Source organism: Aptenodytes forsteri, unplaced genomic scaffold, assembly GCF_000699145.1.
Source record: "Aptenodytes forsteri isolate BGI_AS27 unplaced genomic scaffold, ASM69914v1 Scaffold387, whole genome shotgun sequence".
In the NCBI taxonomy this organism is placed as follows: Eukaryota; Metazoa; Chordata; class Aves; order Sphenisciformes; family Spheniscidae; genus Aptenodytes; species Aptenodytes forsteri.
The window spans coordinates 620,660-648,099 of NW_008795368.1; the positions used below are offsets into that span (position 1 = coordinate 620,660).

Sequence of the window (27,440 nt, forward strand, 5' to 3'; positions counted from 1 at the left end):
GGGCTCTTAGTCAAAGACTGAAGCCTTTGCCAAAATATATAGACTAGACTTTAAGGACTCAGGTCTTCAAAGTAGTTTCCTCTGCAGCTCAGTCCTGGGGCCACCTCTATCCTGCAGGTTGTCATTGCTGTTTCTAAAAGTGTCTGTAACCGCTTATTTGATGTGATAGCACTGTCGCTTTGAAGCCAGTATGTGCTGGAGGGGGAAAGCGTGTAATCAGTCTTATCAGAGGCCGGTGTTGCAAGAGACTCCTCCCAGCATAAGCACTGTAGGTGTTGGCACTCCCTGTGCTCTGCCTTTTCGGTGCTCCAATATTCAGCCCAGAAACAGCTGCTTTGGCCCTGGCAGGAAAGAAGCCTATTTCCTACCTGTGAGATGCTAATACAGTATCTCTTCTAGAAAGGATCTGGGTTTTCTACTTTTCAGTGTCTAGAAGTTACTTGTTCTCACCTCTTGCCCTTTTCCCTCATTATTGGAGGGTTTCCTAAGCAAAACAACTATTACAATCCCACAATATCTGTCAGTGCCTTCATCCACCCCCTGAATCAATCTTTGCAAATAATTTTAATGAGGGATTTGAGGCTGGCCAGGGCTGCTTGATCTGGGATGTCCTTGTTGAGGATGGGAGGGACCTGTGGATGTGTAGATCCAGGACTAGATTGTAAAGCATCAGTGTTACTCAGGTAAATTCCTAGACCGATACTTATCAAATGGGTTGTGTGGTTTTCTTACTCCTACTTTCAGACAAGCTGCCTTTTTTGCTGCTTTGCTTATGGCTGGGGGGGCTGTGTTTGGAGAGCAGGAGTAAGTGGCTGTTTAATGAGCTAAGTGGAGCAGGGCATGGGGGATGAAGGCTTGGTCCGGTATTGGCTGTCCCATCCTGGCTGACAGGGCTATAGCCCACTAGGATGGTCAGCTGGGCTCCTCTGATGGCACTTGTCTTCATCTGTGGGGCTCTCATAGCTGAGGGAGAGCTATGATGTTTGAAAAGTGGCCATAGAGCTCAATGTCATAAGTAATAAAGTGATATATATTACATTTCAGTGTGGTGGTTCATCAATACTCCTTCGCTCTGGGGAGCCAGGACCCGTCTGCAGCAGAGGAGCTGTGTCAGGGAGTGGGAGCAGCCTGCCCTGGATGTGCTGACAGTGGCATGGGCAAGAGCAGCAGTACAGCTGCCTCCATGGCCAGTTTGCCAGGCTGAGTGTTTTACAACCTGCATCTCATGTTTGCCTCCAAACTAATGTTTTGATTCATAGCAAGTGATGACCTGATTACAGTACCTGAGAGCTCATTTTAGAGTGAGTCATGCTTATTGGAGCTACCAGATTTAAAAGGGACTTGGAGCAAGGCACGTATTTGTTTTATCGGTGTATGGAACTTCTGGGTAATTAGGAAGAGCCATCTTAAAAGCAAAGGAAGATGAGAGATAACAATGCTTGTGGTGATTAAAACTGAAAATACAAAGCTTAAAGCAGCTATATGATACGTTAACAAATGTGTGGTAGCATCAATCCAAAACGTGGGTGAGTAATGTCATTTCTTTTGTGTCCTCAGTAAATGCATGTGGGATGATTTCTGTGTTGGTTTTTTCTGAGGTACAGCCTTCAAAGTATGCATGTACTTATAAAGCCCAGCTTCTTGGTTTATTATAATGCCTTTTACTTGAATTGCCTGTATCAGATACTGGAAGGTGTTTACCCATTACATGAGGCAGCTGCATCAGGGAAATGCTGAAGACTTGCTCGTGGCCTGCACAATCTGTGTGGCAGTTGAACTAAAAAAGCATCTCACAATGCATTTGAGGAGGAGAGGGGCCTGTGTTTTTTTTACCGAGGATGCATCTTGATGTTCTCAGCTAACCGGCTCGTGGGCTGCTGCAGAAAGTGGCTGGCCCAGCCCTGCATTTCCGTTCCCTCCCTTGTGCCTGCACAGGCGTGCCTGCAGGTGCGCAGCAGCTCAGATCAGGGACCTGACCTTCCCAGAAGCGAGTCTCTTCATAGCTGTCGCTCTTCGGCCGGGGCTGCCCCTTGTTCTGGTTCCCGGATGCAGCCGCAGGATTGCCGGCTCTGACAGGAGAAGTGATGGGAGTACGTGGCTGGGAAACATGAGGGGGGGCAGGGCCAGCTCTTTTGGCAGCTGCTAGCATAAATAGGGTGTCATTTTGGTAACTGGTTTATGCTGAAAGCTGTTTCCAAAAGCCTCACATGCTGTGATTGAAACTCAGCCAGAAGTTAGCACTACTGTATGGTCCTTCAGATTCATTGCTGGAAACATTTGGAAGAATTGCAGATTTGCTCACAGAGGTCCTCTGTACCCTACAAAGAGAGGGAGACCAGTTATGGGGTAGTAGTTGTTAATAATCAGGGTCGTTTGCAGCTGGAGATGTGCACAGAGTCATCCTTAATAGGCTGGGAGTGTGCTTTTATGGGAGGTGATGTGGTTGCAGCAGTAAGTAGGGATGTGAATACCACAGCTTGTTCATTTGATAACAGCCCTTATCAGCCACATCAGTGGGAGGCAGCTTGGTCTGTCACAACCTCACAGGTTGCTGAAGATGCAGCTGGTTCCCAAGTTGCCCTTGAGATATGTTTGCAGGGTGTTGTTGCCTTCATCTCTCCTGCTGAGGCTCTGCTTAGCACGGGGCTGCTCCATCTGCTGCTTGCTTTGAGCTCCCACATGGGAGTCCTCAAGCCCCTCTGAGGATGTGTAAGCTGAAACTCTGCTGGGTCCCAGCCTCAGGCCCATGTGTTTGAGTCCTCCATTCTGTCCCCAAACCAGGTGATGGACAAAAAGCAATACACGCTTTGTTTTGAATAAGTGAAACTTGTGGAATTCACTGTACAGAGAACAGCATTTTCTTGGTGATCTAAATATCTTTGTGCACCATGCTATAAAAGACCTCTTTTGAGGAGGATGGATGACTATTTTCATTTCTCCTCTGCAGTAATTTGCCTAGGTTCTCAGTAAAATTGCTCTAAGAATCACCCCTGACTCGTGTGTAACTTGATATGGGTTTCTGTTTGCAGCTATTGTGGATGATGAAAGGCTTTCAGCGGAGGAAATGGATGAGAGGAGGCGTCAGAACATTGCTTATGAGTATCTGTGCCACTTAGAAGAAGCCAAAAGGTAAGTAAATGAAAGCACACTTATACCTGGCCTTTAAATACAGAAGTTCAGGCCTGTTGTGTTCTTGAGCATTGTAACTTTTAATTCAACTTCTTGAATTACTTGGATTAACTTAATGTTGGAATTTTATAGCATTCAGCATGAGAAACTAATGCCCAATGTGAAAAGTTTAATTCAAAGAAGGATTTGGAAACAATCAAGACAGTCTCCTCAGAGTTACTGCAGTGACCATCTTCAATGAAAGTAGGGGCTGGGTACTAAAACCTAAGGCTGTGGTTTTGTGAGAAGCTGAGTCAGGCCTATGTGACTAACTGGGGAAGGTCTTTTGTTCCTGGCTGTGTGGTTATGCTCCCCTCTTGGCACTAGTGCTTGTGGAGCGACTCAGATTGCTAAGATGGCAGAAAATCACCTGGGATCTTACTGGATTAATGATCCATATCATCTCAGTGTTTCAATGGTAAGTGCAGGCAGGGTGATAAGATAACGTGGACTCTGCTCTTCCTTTAGTTCCTCTAACCCATTGGTCAGGAGTACTCATCTCTTGAAGCAACAGCCTGTGATGAAGCACTGATTTGCAAGTGCACAGGGATTTTTTTCACCTTTGTGCAAATGTACTGTGCTATGCGCACTTCATTCTCAAAACAAATATTCAACTGTTTTCATAATTACAGAGCAAGGAAACAAGGTGCAATATCCTTGTGCTTTTGGAGTAGCTTGAAGTGCTGCTATTATTGTATGTAAAAGCATATTTTACATTCAGTCTGGTCAGAATTTTTCAAAGATGCCTGTTGTACTCTATTGCCCTGGGTGTCACTGGTAAGTATCTTGCTTCTGCTCTGTATTTGTTGATGATGGTGTTTTTAGTCCTAAACTTCAGTTGGATGACTTTCCTAGGAACTTCTGTAGAGAAAAGGAAACTCTGATTGGTAGTGTAAGCTGGGAAACCTCAGTGCAATGACAAACCATAGAATCTTTAGAATGGAGTAACCCAGCGTACTTCAGTCAGGAATCAACTGTAAAACAGTGCCCTGGGCTTTGTTTCTGCACCATTCCCCTTGCCATCACTGCGTGGCACTGACAGTTACCTATTTAGCAGTCGTGGGGCAGCTAGCTGCCAATAATCTTGTCCTAGGGGTGGTGTTATAAAAATCAGCCATTCTTACTTCCTATTCACTATGCCATCCCCACTTGCTGTAGCAAACACTGCCTCCTTTGCTCCTTCTTCCTCTTTCCACTACAGAGCGGTTCCCCATTCACATGTTTAAGATGGCAAGTGTCTTACTGCTGCCAGAGAGGACTGTCCTGCTCTGCACACTCCTGTTGCCTTCATCATGCAGTTGCAAGAGATTGCCCTTGGTCAGCTGAGTCAGCTCGCTATGCTGGCTGGAAATTTGTAGCTCTTTTGCTGAGTTAGTTTTCTAGTGGTTTAGTGAGCTGACTAGTCTGATCAAGGGGTCAGAGGACAATCAGTTCTGGCAAGAGGAAGGGGATGGGGTGCAGCCGCACACGTGAGAGGGGGGCCGAACAGGTCTCCATCTCGCTTGCTGAGAGGTTACATCAGCTCCACCATCTCAGGAAACCTCACTGTGTCAAGCTTTGACTTTACTCAAGGTTCCTTCTTGGCTTGTTGCAACTCACCTACCTGCTGGCTTCTGGCAAGATAGGAGTAACAATTAGTCTCCAAAGCCAGTCTTTTCTCTTCTACTACTATTATTACTAACGTATCTTCCTGGCTTTCTTCACCCTCCCCCCCTTCCCAGGGCTACTTGTCACTTGGAGCTCAAGTCTTCTAGTTCGTTTGAAGCATCTCCCTTGATATTTCACAAAGAAATGTTGTTATTTTTACAATTAATGACTTAAATTAGCATCTGCTATGAGTAACCCCCTCTTCTTCCTTGTATTTCCTATGGGTTCATGCCATCAGCAGTTTTCTAGAAGAAACGCTCCTTTAGCTCTGCCAGCAGGACTTTGCAGACAGAACAGTCACTCCCAGGGTTGTTAGGTACCTGGAAGCATTTTTGGATCTCAGTTTGGAAAATTGGAATTTGCTGGTAATGTTCGTGGCCAATGCTTGCTAATGCATGAAGTGGGGATGAGTGCTGCAGTGTAAGGGGCATTGTTCTTCCCCCACCAAGGGGTTGGGTTGTCACGGGTGGAGCTGATGTGGCAGCCCAATGTTGTGGAGTGTCCTCCTCCTGTGCCTCAGTGCACCAACCCCATCACTTGTTAGGGAGGAAAGGATGGTGATGGTGGGATGGTGAAGGCTCTGGGGGTGCTCTCGGGTGGACAGAGCTGCTGTGGGGTAAAAGAGAGCGCGAGGGAAACTTCTCCTTTCACAGCAAACTGTTGGGATAATTCAGTTGCATCATGAGACTTTGCCCCGAGATGGACTCTTACTCATGTGAAAACAACCTGGCAATGAACATGTACAGAAAACTTGCAGAAACAAGCAGAAATGCCTGTGTCTCATAGCTGTGTAGCCCCTAGCCCTGCTTCCTCAGGAGGCAAGTAATGCCATCTGGGGGGCCCAGGCCGGCGACAGGGACAGGCTGGGGTGGTGAAGGTGCACGGCTGCATTCTTCCCAGCCTGGTGAAACAGCAGCATGAGAAAATGCCATATCTCTTCTCACTGCCCAGTTATTGCCCTCTCTGTGTACTTGATTAGGGGTGAAGCATGTTGATGTGCAGTCTCTGTTCTGTGCTTGCAGATGATTATAGCATTTTCTTTGTCACAACAGAGCCTGAACAAAACTGAGGACTCTGGAAGGTGAGATAGCAGCCTCAGAGGGAGCAACAGGGTCGTAATTCAAACTGCGGCAAAAGGAGACCAGCACAAGCTTGGGAGGCTTGGGTGTAGGCACATGGTGGGTCATGCCCTTCAGCATGCTGGGGGTGCAGTTTCACAGGCAGTGCTAGCTGATGGATCGGCTATTGCTGCTGCTGAATGGAGGGGTCCCAGCTGGGTGCTCGCCCCTACTCCCCAGCGCTGGAGCAGCCCCCTTGGGATGCACAGGGCCCCCTCCCCAGCTGTGTGCTTGCGGTGGTGGGCCTGGGTTGATGGTGCCTTTGGCCCCAGGTGCTGCAGCCTGTTGTGAAACTGCCCTGAGCTGTGGCTGCTGCCTTCTTGTTCCCAGCAGCGCCCTCCTGGGTGAAACCTGGGAGTGGGAACTTCCTCTCTGATGTATTTGATTTCTGTTTTCTGTTGCAAGCTGGTTTTGCTTCTATAAAACCTGAATGCATGGAGAGGATTTTTTTAGTATTCAGGACGCTATAGATAGCAATGACAATAAACAGACTGAAATGAGTAAAGCAAGGTGAGTTTTTCCATTCAGTTGGCAGCTGCTGAAATGGCAGCAAATACTGTTTCAGCTAATCAGCAGTGTGCAAACACAATGTGCTTTGGCCCGTATTGAAGAGTAAGTAATACTGAAATAAGCAATAAATAGCAAAAGATTGAGGCAGAGCATAGCTTTATATACAGTACCGTGGCAGGAGTTATGTTTTTTCCTTGCCATATTTGTAATCAAAATATTATTTTATAGCAGCTCTGTATTTGGAAATGCCAGAGTTAATTAAAAGGGTGAAGAATGTGTACTTTCAGCTGCTTTTCAGACCACTGTTTGCACACTTACTTCCTGTAGCCCAGCTTTAATAAAAACTTTCCAAGTTTAACATGAAAGAAGAATCCTGTTGCTGGTAGCTGATGCTTCTGCAAATACCTTCTGTACTAGGCACAGTGTCTGTTATATGTATACAGCATAGGAAATTGTTTTTTAAACACTGTGAGCAGGCTTGTAATATCTGCAGAGGTCAGTATTGTTTGAATAGGGTGTTATATTTAATAATGGAGGAAAAACATTTTGTTCTGTTAAATTGCTGGTCCCTTTCCTCCCAAAATCTGATACATACCTGATAAATTGAGGTTTTGGTTGCTCATATGTCATTTGGTTTATTACTTTTGTCTTTAAGGAAAGTTCATTGCCTATTAAAAAAAGTAGAGAGCAATGGATAGTCTCCAGTGTCCTTGAACTCCCGAGAAGAATAAAATCAAAAATAAGCAATTAGGAGTAGGGATTTACTCACTTCAAGCAGTGTAACCATGGGTGCCTCGAACAGAAGCTCTTCAGAGATTACACGAATGCATTTCCAGTATTGCTTGGGAAATTCTTCTGTTAAATAACAAAGGCTTAAGGTGGGCATGAACAGCTGTGTCACAAGCCCTAATGTCTTATTGGATTAGGTTAATTTTAACAGATAAAATTTACCACAATCCTCCTTCCCAAAGATTATCTCTGTAATACTCAGGACATCAGATTCTGCCTTGAGTTCGGCTTTTGCTGTTGCTTGTCTCTTTGCAGATGTGCAGTTAGCTCGCTGTAAATGATAATACAGATTTGAGGGGTTTTAAACCATGGTTGAAGCTTTGGCATATAATGCAAATCAAGTTTACAGTAAATCTGTTGTGAATGGCTAAGGTTATAATCACCCATAATTAAGCAGGTAGTATTTCTCTTTGCTTCTTGGAAATTATACCTTCTTATGCTAAGCTTAAATTTGAACCATGGGAGGCCTCATTTTACTTGTCTCTCTCTGCATGAAACGGAATACACTTTGTTCCACAATGTATATGCTGCAATTTCATAACCGGAACTGCCAGCATTTGTCTTATTTCTTTTTACTTTTCTTACTCAGCCGTTCAATAGGACAAGAAGTTGTGTGAAACACTGAAGCTTTAGCTTCAATGTTTGGACAATGAAGACACAGTGAAGGAAAACTATCCAGGAAATTTCTTCTGAGAAGCCATTTTTTTATTTTGAAAATGTAAATCCTCATTCTTTCCCAATTTCTTCACAATAGAAAATCAAACCATATGTTTAAGGTTCCAAAACCTGCCTCCTTCATTGTATTGGGTTTTATTAAATTGGTTTGCAATGGCTAGTTGTGGTATTGGTCACTGATGAGATCACAGTTGGAAGCTGCTGTGTAAAAATGTACATACAGTTTAATATACTTAAAAGGTCAAGCCCTGAAGTGCTTAACTGGCTTCAGTTAAAGCTAACGGTTTTGCAGTACCATTGCACCATAGAAAGCTCAAGTTGCTCCAGTTGTCAGGACTGTGCAAGGATTGCTTTGGAGCCCACCCTGTTCCTGGGGGGTGACTACCAAAGTCCTACAAAGATTTGGTACAAGTGAATTCTGCAAGGCTGTGTGCTGCTGTTTCTCCATAAGCAAAGTTGTGGTAACTGTGCAGCCCTGGCAGCTCATGAGTAAATTAATGCTACTCAAATGCTCTATTTTGAGTCCATTTCTTTCAGGCTACAGGAAGTCTTTAAAGCATTGCGTTTAGAGGTAAATGCGTAAAATTGTAATACAGCTGTACGACTAGCTGACTATAAGCAGAAAATGTTAAGATACTTCTTGGTAGCCTGTTTTGTGTGGGTTTGTCAATAAAATCCTTCTGGGAGTGGAGTCTATTGACACGTTGTAGACTATGAACTTTGGCTCATCTCCCCCCTCTGTCTGTCTTAAGCCTAATAAAACACCAGTGAACATGGCTGGCAGCAGCTCTGTAAAGGCCAAATGTTTGAAATTAAGATGCTTCAAGAGATAAAGTTCTTGGAAAAATCCTACTTAGCCAGGATATACCCATCCCTGAAGTAGCTCAGTCCACACACAGGTATCGATCAGCAAGTATACTCGTTGTTTCATGTTTTCATCCTCAAGGGTACTTACCTAGCAGACAGACTGCCAGCTATTGAGTTGAACAATTGTGCAGATATGCCAGAGTTTTCATATGCAAGTGTCAGTGATATCAATCAATCCAATAATTGCTTGGATAGCGATATTTGCATATGAAAAGTCTTAATAGTAAGATCTGAAGGAGAGAAAAACCTTTGTGCTACTATGAGAGAACTCCTGTTTCTGTACAGGATGCATTGACCTGCTCACTGGGATGTTGAGGTAATTCGTGCACATGTTATGGGTCATTGCTCATTGTGTATAGTTGCCGGATAATGCTGCTGAGTAATGATGGATGTGACCTTTGTTTTTTGGAAACTAAACCATATGGCACTTATCCCATAGCATGCACTGAAGCTAACAGTACAGTCACTTCAGAGCAGTTCTCTTTCCCAAAGTTTTCCACCTTTGTTTCAGGCACCACCCTCTTGTAAAAGGACTTGTGATTTTTTTTTTTTTTTAAATAGAAAAGTGACAAATTTGAAGCTAGTTTATGCTCTGATGCCCTTATATTGGTGTAGTTTGTAGGTTCAGCTTTACCAGGAAAGCACACGGCATTTTCATTTCTCTTTCACTTTCCCCTTTGCAACTTAAATTATCTGTGGTGCAACTTGAAAGCCTGTTTGACTTTATACTCCACCTATAAGACTAGCTGCTTGTCAGATCAAACCGATGGCTTCATTTTGCACCCTGAGTAGCTCCTAGTTAATATTAAGTGTAACCTGAGGTGGCCTCACTAAGGTATCAGTAGTAGCTGAGTCATTATGGTAGCGTATGGAGCAAACCAAGGAGTAGGGAAGTAGGCTGCCAAGGGATTCTTGAACATCACTGACCAAAACTTCCACATCTGGAAGGATGGTAAAGGGAAGCTTGAGGCTGAGTTGTGCAGGGAGGAACAGAGCTGTGGGTATTAGAGGTAGGAGATGGACTTGAGGTTTGCACCTTGCCTGAGGCATTCATATGAAGTTGCTGTTGGGAAGAACTTGTGGCAGTAACTTTGGGATGGAAGGGCACTGTTTTATCCTTTCCTTAGTGTTGAAGGGCTTAACTGTTGCTCTTAACCTTTGGGTAGGTCCTTCTGCACTGTTTGGACTCTGCTCAGTAAGTTGGGGTGTAGTTCCTATTCATCTGAGAGCAGCCAAGGCTTTTGCTTCCCTGCGTGTTAATGATGGAATAAATCACAGCCTGTGTGCCAGGGCACGCGTGCTGTATGCCCGTGCCACCCATGCTGGACTGTGGGTTGTGATGGTTGCATGCTGCACTGCTCTTGTAGCTGACCAGCAAGTGGTGCATTCTGCCTGGCACGTATCCCATCATGCTGTAACCCTAGTGTAGCATTCAAAAAGCTTTGTTTATGTGACTGTGTGTCTGTTTGCTTTGGACTAGAGGAGGAAATTACCTGGGCTGATGGAATCTGCTTTTTAACAGCTCCCTTGCAGGAGTGTACTTTTCACATGCTGAGATCCTCCTTTCTCAACTGCCATGTCCTAGAGAGCTGTTGATCTTTGGAAGAAGTGTTTCTTTGGGCTCTTGCGGAAACTGCTGTGGGGAGATGTGAATGGCTCCTCATAGACCAGAAGAGGTGCAGCAGCAACTTCACTTAGTGACCTTTATAGGACTACTTTGTGTAGACCACTGCTGCCAGTGAGGAGCCAACAGGTATGTGCTGGTGGGATCTCACTGTATTGGAAACAAGAAATTGAGTGTTCACAAGAAACATGCTTCTGCAACAGGAGGGTTTTGCTATAGCTTTGTGGATGCTAGAAATCCAGGTCCCTACGACTTGTTTAGCTGCAGCTTTGGGACTGGAGATCGTAAAATTGGTCCAGTAATTGTTGAGATTTGCAAAAGAACCAATGTGCCACTATACCTCCAGTTCTGGATCGGAAAAACAACCCAGGGAGCGGAGGGGTCAGTGCTCACTGAATGTGGAGGTGTGACCTTGCACCTGGCTTTTGCCTTCCAGCTACTGCAGGCAAACACTTTATGGGATAAGGCAGCTGCTGAGGGATTTAGGTCTGGGTTACCTTAAAAATCACTTTTGGTGCAAATATCTCAGCAATTCACTGACTGGAGAAGGAGCACTGTGGCAGTTTGTACTTACTAGCTTAGGTATGGAGTAATGCTGGAAAGTGCTTTGGCTGTTGATGTTGCTCACTACAGACCATGTGAATCCTGTGTTAGTAGGTACAACTATTGCAAACCCCACAGTGTTCCCCACTACGAGATGAGTGGCAGCCCTCTGTGAGGGGCTAGGTTGCTGACAGTTATGACTTGGGAAGATGCTTTTTAAAGCAACATGTGGTCAGACATATAACCAAGTTGGTTAAGTAGCGGGGTTTTGTGGCCCGCTGTGTATACTGTCTGGTGCTTCTGATTGCTGTTGGTCTCAGTGTTTCACATGCTTTAAGAAAGATGGCTTTCTACTCACCAGCATTTAAATTCAAGGATCTATTAAGACATGGGGTATAGCAGTGTCCCAGGGTTGCTAAGAGCACATATGCACCTTGCAGGAGCTCGGATATTTGGACCTTCTCTTCTTGATGTGGAGCCGTTGTCGTTTGAAGCTGATAGTGTGGCAGCCTCCCATAATTGCTTTCGCTGTTTTTGTTGATAGATGTAGAGATAGGCATGTGCAAGCTTCTGTGTGGGGCCAAGTAAACCCCTCAAGTTCTCTCCACCTCACTTGAGGTAGAGAGGGCTGTGAAGATGGCTCTTGATTCTTCATTGTTGGCTTGTTTTCCAGCTGCCCACGCTTCTTCCAGTTGCTTATGCACTTTCTGTAGTGCACAGGAGTGCATAAGGATACTTATGCAGATCAGGATAATCTCTTCAGTCCCAGATCTTAGCACTGACAGGGGAAAATGTTCTTTAAGCCAAGTCACTCTTTGGAAAATTTAAGTGATGTGTCTGTTTTTCAGCCAAGCTCAGGAGCTGGCATGCATTCTTGAATTAGTACAGCTTAAACTTACTCAATCGTGTGTGTGAAGAAATGTTTTCTTTAAAACCCAAACAAAAAATATTCCTTGCCAAGGTTTTTATTTTGCAGTTCCAAATCACATGAGGTGGTCAGAGGACCTCTGTGCATGTGTAGATGAGAAAACAATCCATGGAGTTATCTGTTTCTCTTTGTTAAAAGAGAAATGGTGGCCCAAAACGTCCTTGCTGTAATTGCCCCCAGTGTATGCATTCAGAACTAGCCTTGTGTTAGCTGCAAGATAAAGAACTGATAGTGGTTGTCTGTTTCTGCAGTGGCAGCAGGACGTGGCCTTGAACACTTAATGTATTCCACTGTTTCTACTGCATGCTAGCATCATTCTTGACAGCCAAGGCCTGAAATTGGTTTCACAAGTAGAGACTGAGAACTGTGAATGGGTTTTAAGCCTGACAAATTTGAGTCTGGGGGAAGGGCTGTAAATGAATCCTCTCAAGTGAATGAATGGAGCTGCTCTTGAGCTTGAAGTGCTAGGAAGGATTTCACAGGGGTTCCAGTGACTACACATGCTAGGCAGGTCCTGGCTTGGAAGTAGAGACACTTGCAACTAGTGAAAGTAACAGCTCTACCAGCTTGAAGGGGAGAGAATCTTGCAGGTTTTTGTTTTGAGTTGAGAAGTGTTGGCAAGTGAGTTGTTATTGTGGCATTGAGTATAGATTTATTCTGTCAGGATGATGGTTAACTGCATGCATAATTTTCCAGCTACACAGAGGACAAACAGCTAGCCTGCCCTGGGATGAGAGCTTGTAGATTTGCAATTGTAAAGATGCAGCAGAGTTGAGAGCCCCGATTCTGACCCTGGCTCTTATTTCTTCCACCTGGGTTGTTAAAGCTTTTGGGTTATTGGTGGTGCATTTGCCCTGCAAGGGAAGTGATAAAGCTAGTCGGACAGCTCGAGCTCTTCTGCCATCTGTAGCATGTTAACTATTTCTAAAACTTGGTTACCATCAAAGCGAATGGGAGTATTATAAAACTTGGTGCAGTAAGTAAGAGTCTAAGAGGAACTCTTGTAATGAATGAAATTGGCTTAAACCCAATGCTTTTCATGACCTTTATCGTTCTGCTCCCCAACAGTCTGCCTGTTGTAGGGCCAAAGGAAGAATTTGCCTATGAAGGCAATAAAGCTGCAGTGATTCCTGCAGCCAGGCACCCCTCACTGCACAGGAATTGCCCTGCTACGGCATAGTTACGCTCAGGGCACCGGTGTGTTTGTTTCCCTGTGAGGGAAATAGGGAGAAGAAGTGGGAGCATGGAAAGGGGAATGGTGCGCTGGAGTTGTGCAAAAAGTACCCCAGACCGGAGGCTTAAAAGTGGGAGGAATTTGAGGAGGACCACTGAATGCAGAGTACAGACCCTGGCTGTTGCTCTTGGACTGGGAGGCTGGGTGAGTGCATGGAGGATGCTGCTGTGTGCCAGCCATGCTTACTCACAGGGCACTCTGTCACTGGTCTTACAGAAAGCGTCAGAGCATCAAATGCACTATTAAGTCATGCTCTGTGACAGAAGTGTCTTTAAAGCCTGGCTGTCAAACAGGCTCCTCTAAGATGGATAAATAGCATGATTTACATCAAACCTCTTTCTAAATGTTGTGCCAAACCTCTTTTGCTCTGTTAAAGAAACAAAGCAATGAAATAGTGCAGCATCGGTGAATGTTAAAAGCTGGAACATCTTTCTTTCCTGACAGCTTCCAAGCTGCAGATTGTATCACCTCCCTTGTTATGGCCCAAGGAAAGCTCAGTGCGTTTTACTCGAGCGCGTCTGTGTTTACATGATGTACAGACTTGCTCATGTGGGATTTGCTTTGCAGTATGTTTGAGGGACTGCCATCCCTTGGTCTCAGCTGCACTCTTTGCTGGAACAGAGTTCAATGGGATTCGTGACTGAAGTTGGGTTTTAGGGCTTCCCATTTTTCTGATGAACATCTACAGAATAGGGAAGAGTTGACTTGCGACTCAAGAGTTACTGAGTGTATCACTTTCTTCAGCTGCTTTCAAAACCAAAAATCAAAACTCTTCACTTCTTTATGTTGAACACAAGCTGTTGGGAGAGGGGAAAAAGTGGGCTCTTTATAATGTATTGATACTGAATTGGCACTGAAAGAGCGGCGTGTTTGCAGGTTTTTGGATTTTTAATAGCATGCTTTCACAGTATTTTCATATCTCCTGTTTGCGTCCCTTTCCCTTAGTTTTCCTCCCCAGGAGCACTGATCTAACTTTCTGATTAACTTAATGCTTTATACTGGGATGGCTACTATCTTTTTGGGGGGGGAGAATACTTTAGTTGAAGTCTTGGTAAATGCAAGAGTATTGAGTGGTATTAGCATATTTCTGTGTCCAGTTTATAAAGTTGGCGGATACTTTAATATTCCTGCTGCCTTCTGTCCCCACAGAGAGAGACCTTGATCTGCTGCTGCTAAATAAATATACTTCTGTTGTGATTCCAATTTCAACATTTTCTCTACTTCCTCAAGGTCAAAGTGGTATCACATGATGGTTAGTAGCACATACTATTTTCCTGAGTGAGAAGTAATAGGAGAGAACATACTTTAAAACAGGAATTTATTCCAGAAGGTGTTATTTACTTGTGGGCTTATGCACTCTCACTATGTTAAGGAGAAACTAGGAGTACAGGGAGACTTCTTGGTATTTTTCTAGCATCTTGTGTTCCTTTTAAAAGCTGTTTATCATCAGGGAAGACTATAAGTTAAAAAGATGGGGTCTGCTTGAGTTTTCAGTGCCCTGAAACTGGTAGGGACTAACTCATTGCTGTGGTGGTTACTGGCTGAGATTGCAACATTATTTTGAATGTCAACAGTAATTATTTTGCTTCTTAGAAAAATGTATTAAACAGCATTTTCAGACCTTTGTAAAGATATGTAACAAAAGATTGAACTTGTCCATTGCAGTACAAAAAAAGACTAGGAAAGCAGGGGTAACTGGAGGATTTAAAAAGATTGACCTTTAATAACCTGAGATACTGTCATGGTTTAACCCCAGCCAGCAACTAAGCAGCACACAGCCGCTCGCTCGCTCCCTGCCTGGTGAGATGAGGGAGAGAATTGGAAAAGTGAGAAAATTCGTGGGTTGAGATAAAGACGGTTTAATAGGTAAAGCAAAAGCTGCTCACACAAACAAAGCAAAACAAGGAACTCATTTACTGCTTCCCATGGGCAGGCAGGCGTTCAGCCATCTCCAGGAAAGGAGGGCTCCATCACACATAACAGTTACTGGGGAAGACAAACACCATCACTCTGAATGTCCCCCCCCTTCCTTCTTCTTCCCCCAGCTTTATATTGCTGAGCATGACGTCATATGGTGTGGGATATCCCTTGGACTCGCTGGTGGGGTGGGGTGAGAAGCAGAAAAGGCCTTGACTCTGTGTAAGGCACTGCTCAGCAGTAACTAAAACATCCCTGTGTTATCAACACTGTTTTCAGCACAAATCCAAAACAGAGCCCCATACTAGCTACTGTGAAGAAAATTAACTCTATCCCAGCCAAAACCAGCACAGATACTAACGAAGAGGCAACAGACTGCAGCTGCTGAATTGAGACCTCCTCTGAAATCTAGAAGGGGCTCCTGATGTACGAAACATTCACTGGGGTCAGCAAAGCTGTTATTTGTATTTACTTGGCTTTCTGATGGTGAGGCCAAAATCTGTATGTTGGCAAAAGATTGTATTTGATGTAGTTTTTGTTTGGATTCTCCTTTAGTGCAGAAAGAATTGGATCTATCCACCTCTAAGGACTTTTCCTTTCTTGTGGTTTGTCATTAGATTTAAAAATATACAGTTGAACTCTGCTGTTTCTTCACAGGCTCCCTAAAAACTTTGACACCTACATTGCAGTGCAGAATTTTCATTAATTCTTTAGTTTCTGGCAAGTTCAAAGATGAAACATGCATGTAGTACTTCTTATTTGAAGTGATGTCAAGATCCATGTGTTGCAAAAGAAACCACTTTCTCAGGGCAGAGTTCACAAGGTTCTCCAGTTACTCTGTTTCTGTGCTGTCTGTGAACTGTGTGACACTGGAGGAATCGTATCTTCTGTGAAGATCCTGCTTAGCTGGTATTTCGATAACATTATTAGATTAATAATTAATGCTGAGTGTGTTGTGTGGCCTTTCATGTAACCCAGCATGTGAATAAAGAGGCGACTATTACTAAGAATTGTCTGCTTGCTGCATATCAAAGGCTTTGGTTCATCAGCAACAAAAAAGCGTAAGAAATTTGTAGAATGTTTTGTTTTTACCTGCGTCTTTAACTTTCTCTTGCTTACAGGAATGGCAGGGAGTAGGGCTGAGAGAAAGTGTGAGGACCACTTGGGAGTTTTCAAGGAAGAGCAAATTCTTTTTTTTTTTTTTTTTTCCTGGTTGCCCTGCAATTGATGAAAATAAAACTGATGTGGCCTTTAAGAACAGTACACCACAATAGCCCTTTTTTTTTTTTTTTTTTTAACCAAGAGTGAAAGAATAAGATGACACAAACATTCAGTTTTTGTAAACTAAATGCTATGACAGCTTCTTGTCCTTTTGGCAGGCATGAAAACCAGTCCAGTTCTTTGACGAACAAAACTTTGAGCTCTTGGCTCATGCCTGCGCTAAGAAGGCACCAAAGGAATGACTTCCTCTTGTTGGCTTTAGGTCTCCCAATTCTCAGTTTCATTTTAAGGGGCAGGTGAACAAAGTTCCTGACCTTTCTCTGCTGGTCACGTTTGGGGGTTTTTTTAGCCATTTGTTTCAGGCCAGAGAATTGTGCTGGAACATGCAGCAGTATGACAGAGCAGGCACCTTGCAGGGGTGGCACTGGTTTTCTTGAGCATCTGTAGCAGAACAGCGGAAGCAGATATAATAGAAGCTGCAGCTGGGGTTTTCCTCCTCCTGCCACAGAAGAGGAACATCTGCTTTTCTCAAGACTGGCCGAGCAAGGATTTGGGAAAAGGATGTGCAAATTTGGTGGCTGAACTAGGTGTCCAAATATTTAACATGAGGCATTCAGCTTTTTGAGTGCCACTATTAAAATTAGCATGTGTCTAGTGTAAAATGGCTATCACCTTGAAGCAGTGAATCCTTTCATATGGCTGCCTGCTAGTAAAACTTCTGTCTGGGGAACATTAGAGAATGCAAGTAAAACAAGAAAACTGCTTTCTTTAGAAGTACAGCTTTGGTAATGTCTGATAAAGCACTTTCTAAAATAACAGTTGTTAGAGCTTTTGCACAATACAGCTTTCATCCACGTCTGACATTTAAATGTTGAAATACTATTGAGTCAGTGTTGCAGAATGTTTTGATGATGACTGTTACTCTGAGGAGTCTGATCAAGGAGCCAAAAAACTGAATAACCTCAGACATTTTTTTTCTCCTGCTGCATCATCTATTGGAAAGTTTCTCTCAAGGCGCACATTCAGAAATTGTGATGAAGTACCCTGACATAGTATGGAAAGACTAGAAAGTGACTTAATGAGTTTAAAGTGCAATCCTGACTTGAACAGAGGTCATGTTTTAAAGGTCAGAAGTGCTTGAGCTGGTGATAAAAATGAGCCTTTGTTGTAACTCACTTCTGTTAGCTACGCTGGCTTATGGTGCTACTAGTGAACTGTACTGGGTTTTCTTAGGGGTAAGACTTCAAACTACAATTCATTAATTGATGTAAACCTGTCAAGACAGATTAAAGATTTATGACTTGATCTGCAGAAGTGTTTTTTTTAACAGCTGCAAATAGTAGGTGAAATAGCTTGAGTCCCATTGTGGATTTTCAAGGTTGGAGACTGGAAGAAGTGTTTTGAATTATAAACTTGGCATACCTGCCTGGAAGTCGAAGGTGGACTCCTGCCACTTTCCTGAGCAAAACCGTGTGAGAAACACTCGGTAGGTGCTTTGTAGTGAACCTGACCTGTTCTTCCTGTCACCCTGGGAAAGTGCCGGGATACGAGAGGGGACCAATAGCTTTGTTCTGTTTGACTTGTTAATGTATTCAGCGGGCCTCACAGTTTTCCATTATGTGAATGGTAAAGAAACGCGCACCCAAGTCGCTAAGGAGCCTGCTAATAGCTTTTTTCCTAAAACTTCAAAAATGCAATCTCTTAGGCTCTTTACATGTTCATCTTTGTGCCTGCCCTGTTGAAGCCAGCAGCAGCTCCATTCTTCTGGTGTGGAAGAATTACAGCTGGCAAATCTTTACCCTGATCATGTGTATTGGAGAGACTAAAATGCTTTTAAGGGTACAGACCTGATGCTAGCTGCCGAAGTATTTCACGATAGTTTTTCTTCTGCCACTTCTTTCCTTCCACTCCCATTAGATCTCATATTAGAAAAGTGCTTCAATAATAAGGTATTACAACTGAATATATCAGGAGGGCTAAAGGTTCAGACTATGACATTGTTATTGCATTGCTTAATTTGCTTTCTTATATGTAGTCATGTTGATTGAGGCTTGCCTTTGTCATGCTTTTTCTGAGTACCTGAGAAAATACTGTATTTCAGATACCCTGTCTGGCAGTGGTGCATGCAACACTGAACTTTGAGTGACCTAATTGGATAGATTAGGGATGAATACAGAGAATATCCTGTCTCAGTATCTATAAAAGACATTGCACAGTAAGAATGGCACTGCTGTAATGCACATGGCTTTCTGCTAGGCAGGTGGAGAATGAGAACTTTTGAACACGGTGCAGTGCAGATGGTTTACTGCTGTCATTGTGTGTGTCAAAGCATAAGATTTGGAGAAGGAAATAACAATATATAGACTGGATGTGCATTGGTAAAAGAAACAGGTGAAAGATGTTTCCTCTGATATTGCAACCAAATGCTTTTGTCAACAGTGAAGGAGGGAAGAGAAAGATGAAGTGCTCTATTCTGGGTGTGAGGCTTGATCGGGCACTTCTGTCTCATCAGCTGAATCTGAAAGTTAGGGAGAGAGTCAGGGTTGCAGTTAGCTAGCCACTGCTGATAAAGCCTGTTCCTGAGTTTGAAGAAAGCTTGTCTTGCTGTTCATCTGTTTGAGCCTCAGACTATGTCCTGGGAAAATCGGCTGGCAAAGTCGTGAATGGTCTTTATGGCAGAAATTACACCAGGATGATGTCAGACAAACTGAAGTGTGAGCTTGAAGGAGAGGAAACAGATGAAGAGCAGAGGCAAACATGTGGCCTGATGGTGTGTGGGGGTAGGGGTGGCCCACACAGGGAGCAGAGGAACTCCAGCAAACTCCACAAGCCTCTCCCAAGAGCCTGTCCCAACAGGATCATAGTCAAATAGTCCAAGAAGCTGGAAAAGCAGTGAAGGAGGGCCTGGGATCCTGAGGATGGCTTTTGGGATGAGGCGACAAGCCTCAAGGATGAAAATAGATTGTTCATTCTCTGCCTTAAAAAGGCAGGTGGGAGGGGGATAGACAGGAGTGCAAGGCTGTGTTGTTGAGGAGTGGGCAGAAAGGGTTGGTGTTTAGTGTGGTGAGACTTGTCATCTTTCTCCACCTGGTCTGGTTGGAGCTGCCATGAAAGTGATGGATAAGGACTCAGGGTGTAACATGGTGTGCGGGGAGATAGCAGCCTGGATGACCGTCAGGTGAAGCAGGCTTGCCCCATGGTGGGTTTCTGGTGGCTGCCAGCACGTAGTCTTGCTGGAATCCTCCCTCGGTTTAGCAGCTGAGGTGGGAGTATTTTATGTAATGCTATGAACAGCGATATTAGTCTTGATTTTTTTTTTTTAAATTCTTTCTGATTTTGGAAATTCTGAATTGGTACAGTTCAAACATTGTGCTAATGAGTGCTCGCTTCTGTAGAGATAAGAAGGTCTTTGTTCTGCTCCATCCAAATGTTGAGCTGTAAATTTTGTCTACTCGCGCTGTAAACAATGACTTGCAGCTAATGATGAACTGCTAAAGCACACTGTGTTCCTTGCTTTTTAAAAGTACCTTAGATGTGCTTTAACTGTCAATGTATCAATGCTAGCTATGTAGTTTTTAGGGAATGCTAGCTATGTACTTGTTAGGGGACTTAGCTACAGAGAGGGGAACGAGGTTGGCCCATCCTTGGAAGTGGGTCTCTAGCTTGCATCTCTTGGGGTGCATAAGACCTGATAGTCACTGACCCCTAGATTAAACAACTTCTGAACATGTCAGATTAAACAGTTTCTATAACCAAGATACCTGACAATCAAATGGTAATTTGCTATAGTAATTCTGATGGTTAAAAACACGGTGTTAATATACTTAATCTAAATGTGTTTTCTGGCCGTGTTTTTTGTTTTGAAGATGTGCATTATACTTATAGTCAAGGATTGAGTAACCAAGACACTTAAAGCAAACAAAACAAAACATTTACCAAAATAGCACTTGAAAGAGACTTGTGCTGCTTATAGAGGCACAGTTAAAAAGCCATCAAACCAATGAAGTAGTCTGGGAACGGGGAGAGAAGACAAAACCTAAGGAGTCATCAAAACTTGGGATGAGGATTATTCTTGGGATGAATGGAGTCTGTCTGGCCAGTATTTTGTACTGTCCTGGTAAAATCTGTGACCTGTGAATTGTCTAAAAAGAAAACTCAGCCAGACAAAGCCTTGTGATGTATTCCCTGGGTCAGCTGTTCAGGATCACTCATTGCCTCATGCTTAATTTTGAATCTGCTCCTGACTTTGGTATTTGTCATCTTTGAGAAGTGAATGTGAAACTTAAGTTCCAATTCTTTTACTGTGGTTTTTGTCTTCTCTTATTTTGACTTTGCATGGGAGGAAAACTTTAAGCATTTGGCTTACTGCAGATGTATCTTGTGCAAACTCAAGCAGTATTTTCCTGAGTAAAACGTAGGAAGTGTGTGTCTTCTTTCTGATTATAGCAGTTATTCTTAACACTGAGAAGGAGAAATGTAATCTGTGCAAGAATATTGAGCCTTTCTTTGTGCTGTTTCTATTTTTCTATGTTTTCATTTTTTAAGAAATCCTAAAACCCAAGAGCTCTGTTTCTTACTTGCCGTCTACTAACTGATGCGGAGTTTTACTATCCTGTAGGCACAGCGTTGCCTGCTGTATCCCTACTTCAAAGGCTTTCCCTAGCTGCTGTCTTTCCCATTTGCCTCAAATTGGTATGCCTGATCTGAAGCTAGCTGAAAATCCTTGACTATTTGGGTAGTCTGAACGGTATTTAAAAAGCTGCTTGCTAGCCAGTGGTAAGCAGGAAAATTAAAGTGTGCTCAGGGAAGCATCCTTTTAAGAAGCATGCCTCATCAGTGGGAAAGAAGGTGGCTGTGGGCTTGAGATCTTGTATTTTTCAACAGGTTGTTCCCAACCCTAGATGAAATCTAGTTAGTGTATTTCTATTTTTTTTTGAGGGGGAAAAAAGCAAAATACAAACCTCCTGAAGTTTTATAACTCCTGTTCTGCTTCCTCATCTGTGGTTTAAGAAAGAAGAGGTTTTCTTCTGGCTCCCCTCCTACTATTCTCTCTTACATCCAAACCCAGTTTTTCCTGCTTTTGTGTCTTCCTCAGCCTTTGCATTTGGGGAGGCTGACTTGCCACCTCCATATAACTGACAGTCTCCACCCTTTACTGGTGTTCCCTGCTTTGCCTCAAACAGGTATAGGTCTTTCTTTATCCTGAACATCAGGAGCAAAAGTGTACAGAATCAATATAATCTCCCTGGTTTTGTAAAGACAGTAAATGATGACTAAAGCACTGTAGCAGTCTGTTTGCATGCTCAGAAAGTTGGTGATACTTTTAAGTTACGTTGCCTTCACATTTTAAGCTTTTTGCTCTAATGAGAAACAGTAACTATATAGTTTAATGAGATCTTAAATTCTAGGAAAGTTCATTCCCCCAGGTCAAACTTCTTGTTTGCAAGGGATGGAGGTTTGCCAATACACTGTGCTTGAAAGGAATCATTGTGCAATATTTGTCTTTTTAAGCCACCCTACCCTATAACTGCATACTATCAACTTTTTACATGAGAACAAGCATAATGACATGGAAAACAGATCTGCATCTGTTGATTCTCACTTGATGTTCACACTGGGGCTTAATAGGTGCAAAATTTGTCAAAATAAATCACCTAGACATTTGGTTTATTTATTAATAAGCATGTGTCTACACCTTGGCGTAGTCTGTTTGCATTGAGGATTCTTTTTCATGCAAATCATGCTTGCTACAGCCTAAGCCTCCCTGGCCTGAATAGCTTTCCTCCACTTTCAGAGTCGAACCCCAGCAGCTGTGATGCAACCTGGGAAAGAAGCGGTTGTGACGCAACCTGGGAGAGGTTTTCTCCTACCGGTTCCAACCGCTGGGTCCCGGGGAAGGAAGCGGTTGCCATGGCACTGCTGCGGCTCCTGCACTGTGCTCCTTGCTGGCTGATGTTGTTTATCGCTCAAAAAGAGAATCGATTTGGCTTCAGTACAGCTGTTTGTTATTTTGTGCAGGGCAGATACTATTGCTGTGATGGTAGCAATATATTCTGGCAAGGAAAACCCTTGCTGAAGTGAAGGTGTAAGCTATATGTAGGCCTCCTTACAATAGAGTTGCATGCTAGGTTCACTTCTGTTTATGCAATTCCTCTTTCCTCCGTTCCTACTGCGGGCAGCTTTGTCAAGGAGAGATAAGAGATCTGTTGCTAGTTACCTGGAGTATATTTTTAGATAGGAAGTCATCCTGAAATGGAAATCCAGAGTCAAATTACATCTGCTCTTTGTTGCTCCAATGCTCCTTTGTATCTGTCCTGTGGATTATTAGTCTGTGCAACACCTTTTGGCCCTACTGTGGAGAGCAGAAGGGAAGTTTTATTGATGACTGATTTTTTTTTTTTTTCCCCCAATTTGCGGACTTGAAGGTACCAGATACTTTTGGTTCAGCTAATGCTCTGCTCTGATCCTCAAAGGGTGATTTGATGGTAGCCAGATGTTAGTCATTGTTAATCTTCATCCCACATGTTCCAGGCATTAAAACAGTGATTGCCTTTTATCCTTAAATTTGGAAGCTACTGCAATTCACTTGGTATTTCAGTTCAGCATTTGAGGTAGGAATAGTGAGTGGTGTGATAGGGTCAGTGTGCTGGGCAGTGAAGAAAAATAGTGCTGGCTGTGGCTTTCATTTCACTTCCATTTCATCTAGAAATCAAATTAACATTCAATATTTCTAGGTTGTGGTCCCATCTGATTCTCCCCATGAGTACATGTATGCTTAAGTCCACATACCCATCACTGACTTGCTGATTAGACATTGTCACAATTAAGTAGTTGTACAATTAAGTAATTGTCTAAATAAATCCCAATATTTGTGGCCTAACTATTCTTACTCATAAGTGTTAGCTCAAGTAATGAAAGGAGATGTTTGGCTTCCCTTTTACTGGGGAACTCTCTGGTACAGTGGAGGTCAGTACTAGAAATGACAGTAGTGAGTCAAAGGCTGGTTATAATATGTGGAAAAGCAATAATGAAACTTTATGAAAATAGCTTTCTGCTGGATGCCAAGTTTTCTCCCTAGGTACTAATCACTTTTTTGAGGTTATTGCTGCTTCCATCAGGGTACTTGTAGAGATCTTGGAGGTATCTCAGCAATTGTAGTAGCCTGTACTGGATCAGAATGGGTTAGGCTTAGTTGCTTTAGTTTGGTTGAGTAACCACACTTAGTTAGAGACAGTTGCCAAGTTCCTTTCTATCCAAGAGTCATTACCTCTGATGAAATGGATATATTAGAGAAGCCCTCTGTGTAAGCACTATTGAGCAGATAAAAATTTATCATGAAGGAGTTGTTTCAGGCTTTGAAAGGAAGCAAAAGACCCACCCATATTCTCCTTTTCAATCTTAAATTATTCCAAAGCATCAGCTTTGGGTTCTTAAGAAAAGAATTCTTGTTGTTTTAAAATTATTCCCATCGAGGATGCATTTAAATACCACTTAGTTACAAGAAAAAAAGGTTTAAATACAGGTTAAGTATAAAAAGAGCAATATATCTGGTGTGTTCAGTGATAGCGTTGAGCCGTTTTATTGGAAAGCAGCCTTTGCAGGTCAGTGTGCTTGTCACTTGAAGGGGCAGTGACAGGGACACGCAGCCTTTCTGTACTTGTTCTCACTGCCGAAGGTGGATCGGTTACACAGCTGTAGCATCTAACTTGCTGTGTCCAGATGGTCAACTTCAGATGCTGTGTATGTGGCATCACTTTTTTGTTAATAATCTGGATATGGCTCATAAGTCCCAGGCTAAGAATTCAGGCAAGAATGTAAACTTACTTGAGCTGCACAACAGCCTAGCTGGCTCTGGCCATTTGTGCCTCGAGGGCAGAGTAAAGCATTTCCAGAAGATTATCAGTACCACTGTCCTCAGACTCATGGCAATGCCTAGGTTTGTAGAGGAGATGCTAATAGCAAGCATACATAGAACAAGTATTCAAATCAGGTAAAACATCTGAATTGTGAATATATCTCCTAATGAAACACACTGACCTCTTCAACAAAGAGCAAGCATGTAAATCTTCTTTAAGATGTTGGGGTAATGACCTATAATTTGATGACAGCCTTTGTTTTCCATGGAGCTGAGGAGTTCTCATCTGTTGTACTAGCCAAAATATTAAGCAGCAGCTGAGGAAAGCAACTCAACTCTCCTAAGGATAATTAGACTAGTCCCTCTTAGTCATTTGTACATTCCATGTAAATGCACAGAAAAATGTCTAGACATATTTATTAAAAAAAAAAAAGTATCGATTAAATTTCAGCCTGAAGTGGCTCTGTAAGTGCTGTGTTTAAATGCCTTTGGAAGCAACCGGGTAACTTTGAGCCTTCGGTCCTTGGGAATGCTTCTTTTCTTGTGCACCATCTGCACACACCTGTGCATTCTCAGAGTGCAGCTGCTGGAATTAATGACTGTGCTCTCACAGCTGTTTGAATAGTCTCCAATACTGTTTGTGTGCAAAGAAGCCTGAATTATTGTACCTTAAATTTAGGGCTAATGGTACTCAGAACTGAAGCTAGCTACAAACCCGCTGCATTTCTTCAGGCTCTGGTTATGCCTGCATCCGCAAGTTGTCCATAGGTCTTATGAGTTGATCCTCTGAAGTAGGTAGTTCAGACGAATGACGTGTTTAAAAAAAAAAAAAAAAAAATTGCTCTGTTAAATTCTGAGAAATTGAGACTCAAGGGGTTTTGAGACGAATTAGTAAACATATTTGCACATCTTTGTGTTGAACGTGCTGGGGAGCAAAGTATAGAGCTATGGGATCTGTTGTCCAGCCTGTGTAACTCTCACTCCATTTATATTCTCTGGCATGCTTCTGATATTCAGGCTGTTTTTCATAACAAAATTTGAAATTAACACAAACATATCCTATTCAGAAGGTAACCTTTTAGGCACAGGACTGGAATTGTCTTAAACTATTTGCTTTGAGTCTCCTGGCGATGCACCTTCCTTGTCCTGATGGCAGGAGGAAACTGCATTGCATTGGACTTGTTTTGTAAAATGTGCAATTAACTTTCACCTTTGGATACCGAGAGCCCAATACACCTAATCATGATGACAAACCTTTCTCTGAGAGTGACTTAAGAAGAATGTGAAATTAAGATACTTGCTCAAATAAGTAGATGAGAACCTGGTCCTAAAAGTAACAATATCAGACGTAGTCAGACAAAAAGTGCTTTTGTAAGTATTTGGAGAGGACTTAACAAAGCAGGCAACAGATCTGGCTAGTCCAGTGGTTTGTCTTGAGTACTGGCCTTTGAGTGTAAGGATAAACAGCACATACAAAATTGTGCAACATTTTATTCTGGTTGACAAAACCTGAAATGGTACTGCTGACTAGCTTTTCTAGGTCTCCAGTTTTTCATCAGAAACACAGTGATTTCCTCTTGTGGTTTTAACTTGCACGTAGGTATGATAGATTTGACTGATTAGACTCCACTCACCCAAGTGGGCATTTGTTATTGCTCCTTCTTCAGCTAGCAAGCAACCTGTGGGACAGTTGCTCTTTAATCAAAGACCTGATCTGCCTAGTAAGAGCATGAGTGATTGCTGCACCCAGATTCAGGGAGCACAGGATTTAGACAAAGCCTTTCCTCCACTCCTTTGAGAGCCATGCCCTCCTCTTATCTTCTACCATCTTCACAGGTGTGGAGAAGACCTGTTTTTCCACCTTTTTGAGAAGTTATAAGTTCTATCTGACTTTACTTTTAGCTTAACATGCAATTTTAGTGTGTTGGGGTGTAGCCACAGGCAGTGGTGTTCCATTTTAGAAAAGCAGATAGAAAACCCTGAATTTGTCTGTCTTGAAGCATTTTGCTTTCAATAATTTGATATAAAATACAAGAACCAGTAGGGTTTCCTGGCATTAAAATGATTAATGTTGAGAAATCCTCATTTACATTTTTGTTAAATGGCAAACTGCGTTGGTAAGCCTGTTCCACCCCTGCATGAAAACATACCATCATGGTTTGATGGAATAAATTTTTTTTCTAACATTCAGAAACAGAGCTTTAAAAGCATCTAAATGTAAGACAGCTTAGCTCAGGGAGCCTTCCTAGTGACTATTTTTTCAAAGAAATGTGCTGCTAATGTAGCATTCCATGAGTGTAGCAAAAACCAAGAGGTGCAACTGAGGGGGTTTTTTTGGTAGTTGAACATGGTACAAAAACCTAAACATGATGAAGGCCCCTGTGCTTTCAGTGACTAAATGTGAAGTGGTGTTAGTAGCCAGTGGGGGACGTTGGGCTGCTGGTCCTGTTGGGACCTGACAGCTTTGCACTTCTGCAGAGTGGTGCTGCAGTTGATGTGACAGCTTAGCACATGCGAGTTTTCTCTTGTATATAGATCTAAAGGCACAAATGATGAAGCCCCTCTGCTGCTCTTCTGCTGTCAGAGGCACAGCTACAGTGGAGGGGAGAGGTTGAGACCACTGATGTCTCAGTGACTAGTGTGGACTGACTCAGGGTAGGGTGGAGATGGGACAGGACAGAGATGGCTTAGCATCAGCCTTGCTCCATACCGTTCTTCTGCTGAGGACTTTTTGGCCCATGGAGGGGATCTGGTACATGTGTCTGAATACTGATCTAGCACTGTCTGTCTGGGAGAAATCAGTGTGCTCCATTGCTGGAGCCCAAAATACTTCAGGATGCTGCGCTCTCTGCTAGAGTTGAAAGAATATAGTGTAGCTTTGGCCTCTTCTTGACTAGAGGTCAGAAAGGTGAAGTAGCAGATGACTTAAAAGAAAGTACAGTTCACTATACAATACTGTAACACGGGGGCAGCTTCTTTTAATGGTAATTGTGTTGGTTTCTTAATCTTGTGATGAGCAGAACCACATGCAAAGTACATAAGTTGGATATAAATCATAAAAATTGTGGTTAATTTTAAACAGTCATTATTACTTTAGTGACCAGAGGTAGCAACTTCTGGAAAAAGTCTGAGGTTTTTGGTGTCACATGAAGGAGACGTACACATGCAGCAAACTCAGCCACGGCATTTCTGGTATTCAGGTATCCCCATTATTTGGGAAGGGAGAAATGGTGGTTTGAGTCTGAAGCGGGGAGACACCAGTGCAGCAAACCTGTATTTTATTCCTGTATGCACCACTGCCTTCAATGAGCAGTGCTCATTCTTTTTTGGAGTAGCTGTATCCT

General features: G+C 43.0%; 1 protein-coding gene across 3 annotated transcripts in view; it reads left to right on the plus strand.

Moving 5' to 3' along the window:
* The first annotated feature begins 3,035 nt into the window (after positions 1-3,035).
* Positions 3,036-27,440, plus strand: part of IQGAP2 (IQ motif containing GTPase activating protein 2) — a 111,151-nt gene continuing 86,746 nt past the window's right edge. For 2 of the 3 annotated variants that reach the window (XM_009280293.2, XM_019472354.1), the window contains exon 1: positions 3,042-3,129. In XM_009280293.2, the coding sequence (XP_009278568.1) occupies positions 3,065-3,129 (65 nt within the window). In that variant the 5' untranslated portion in view covers positions 3,042-3,064. Of the gene's footprint in view, positions 3,130-27,440 lie in introns of all 3 variants that reach the window. The other variant, XM_009280292.2, reaches the window with a different exon arrangement.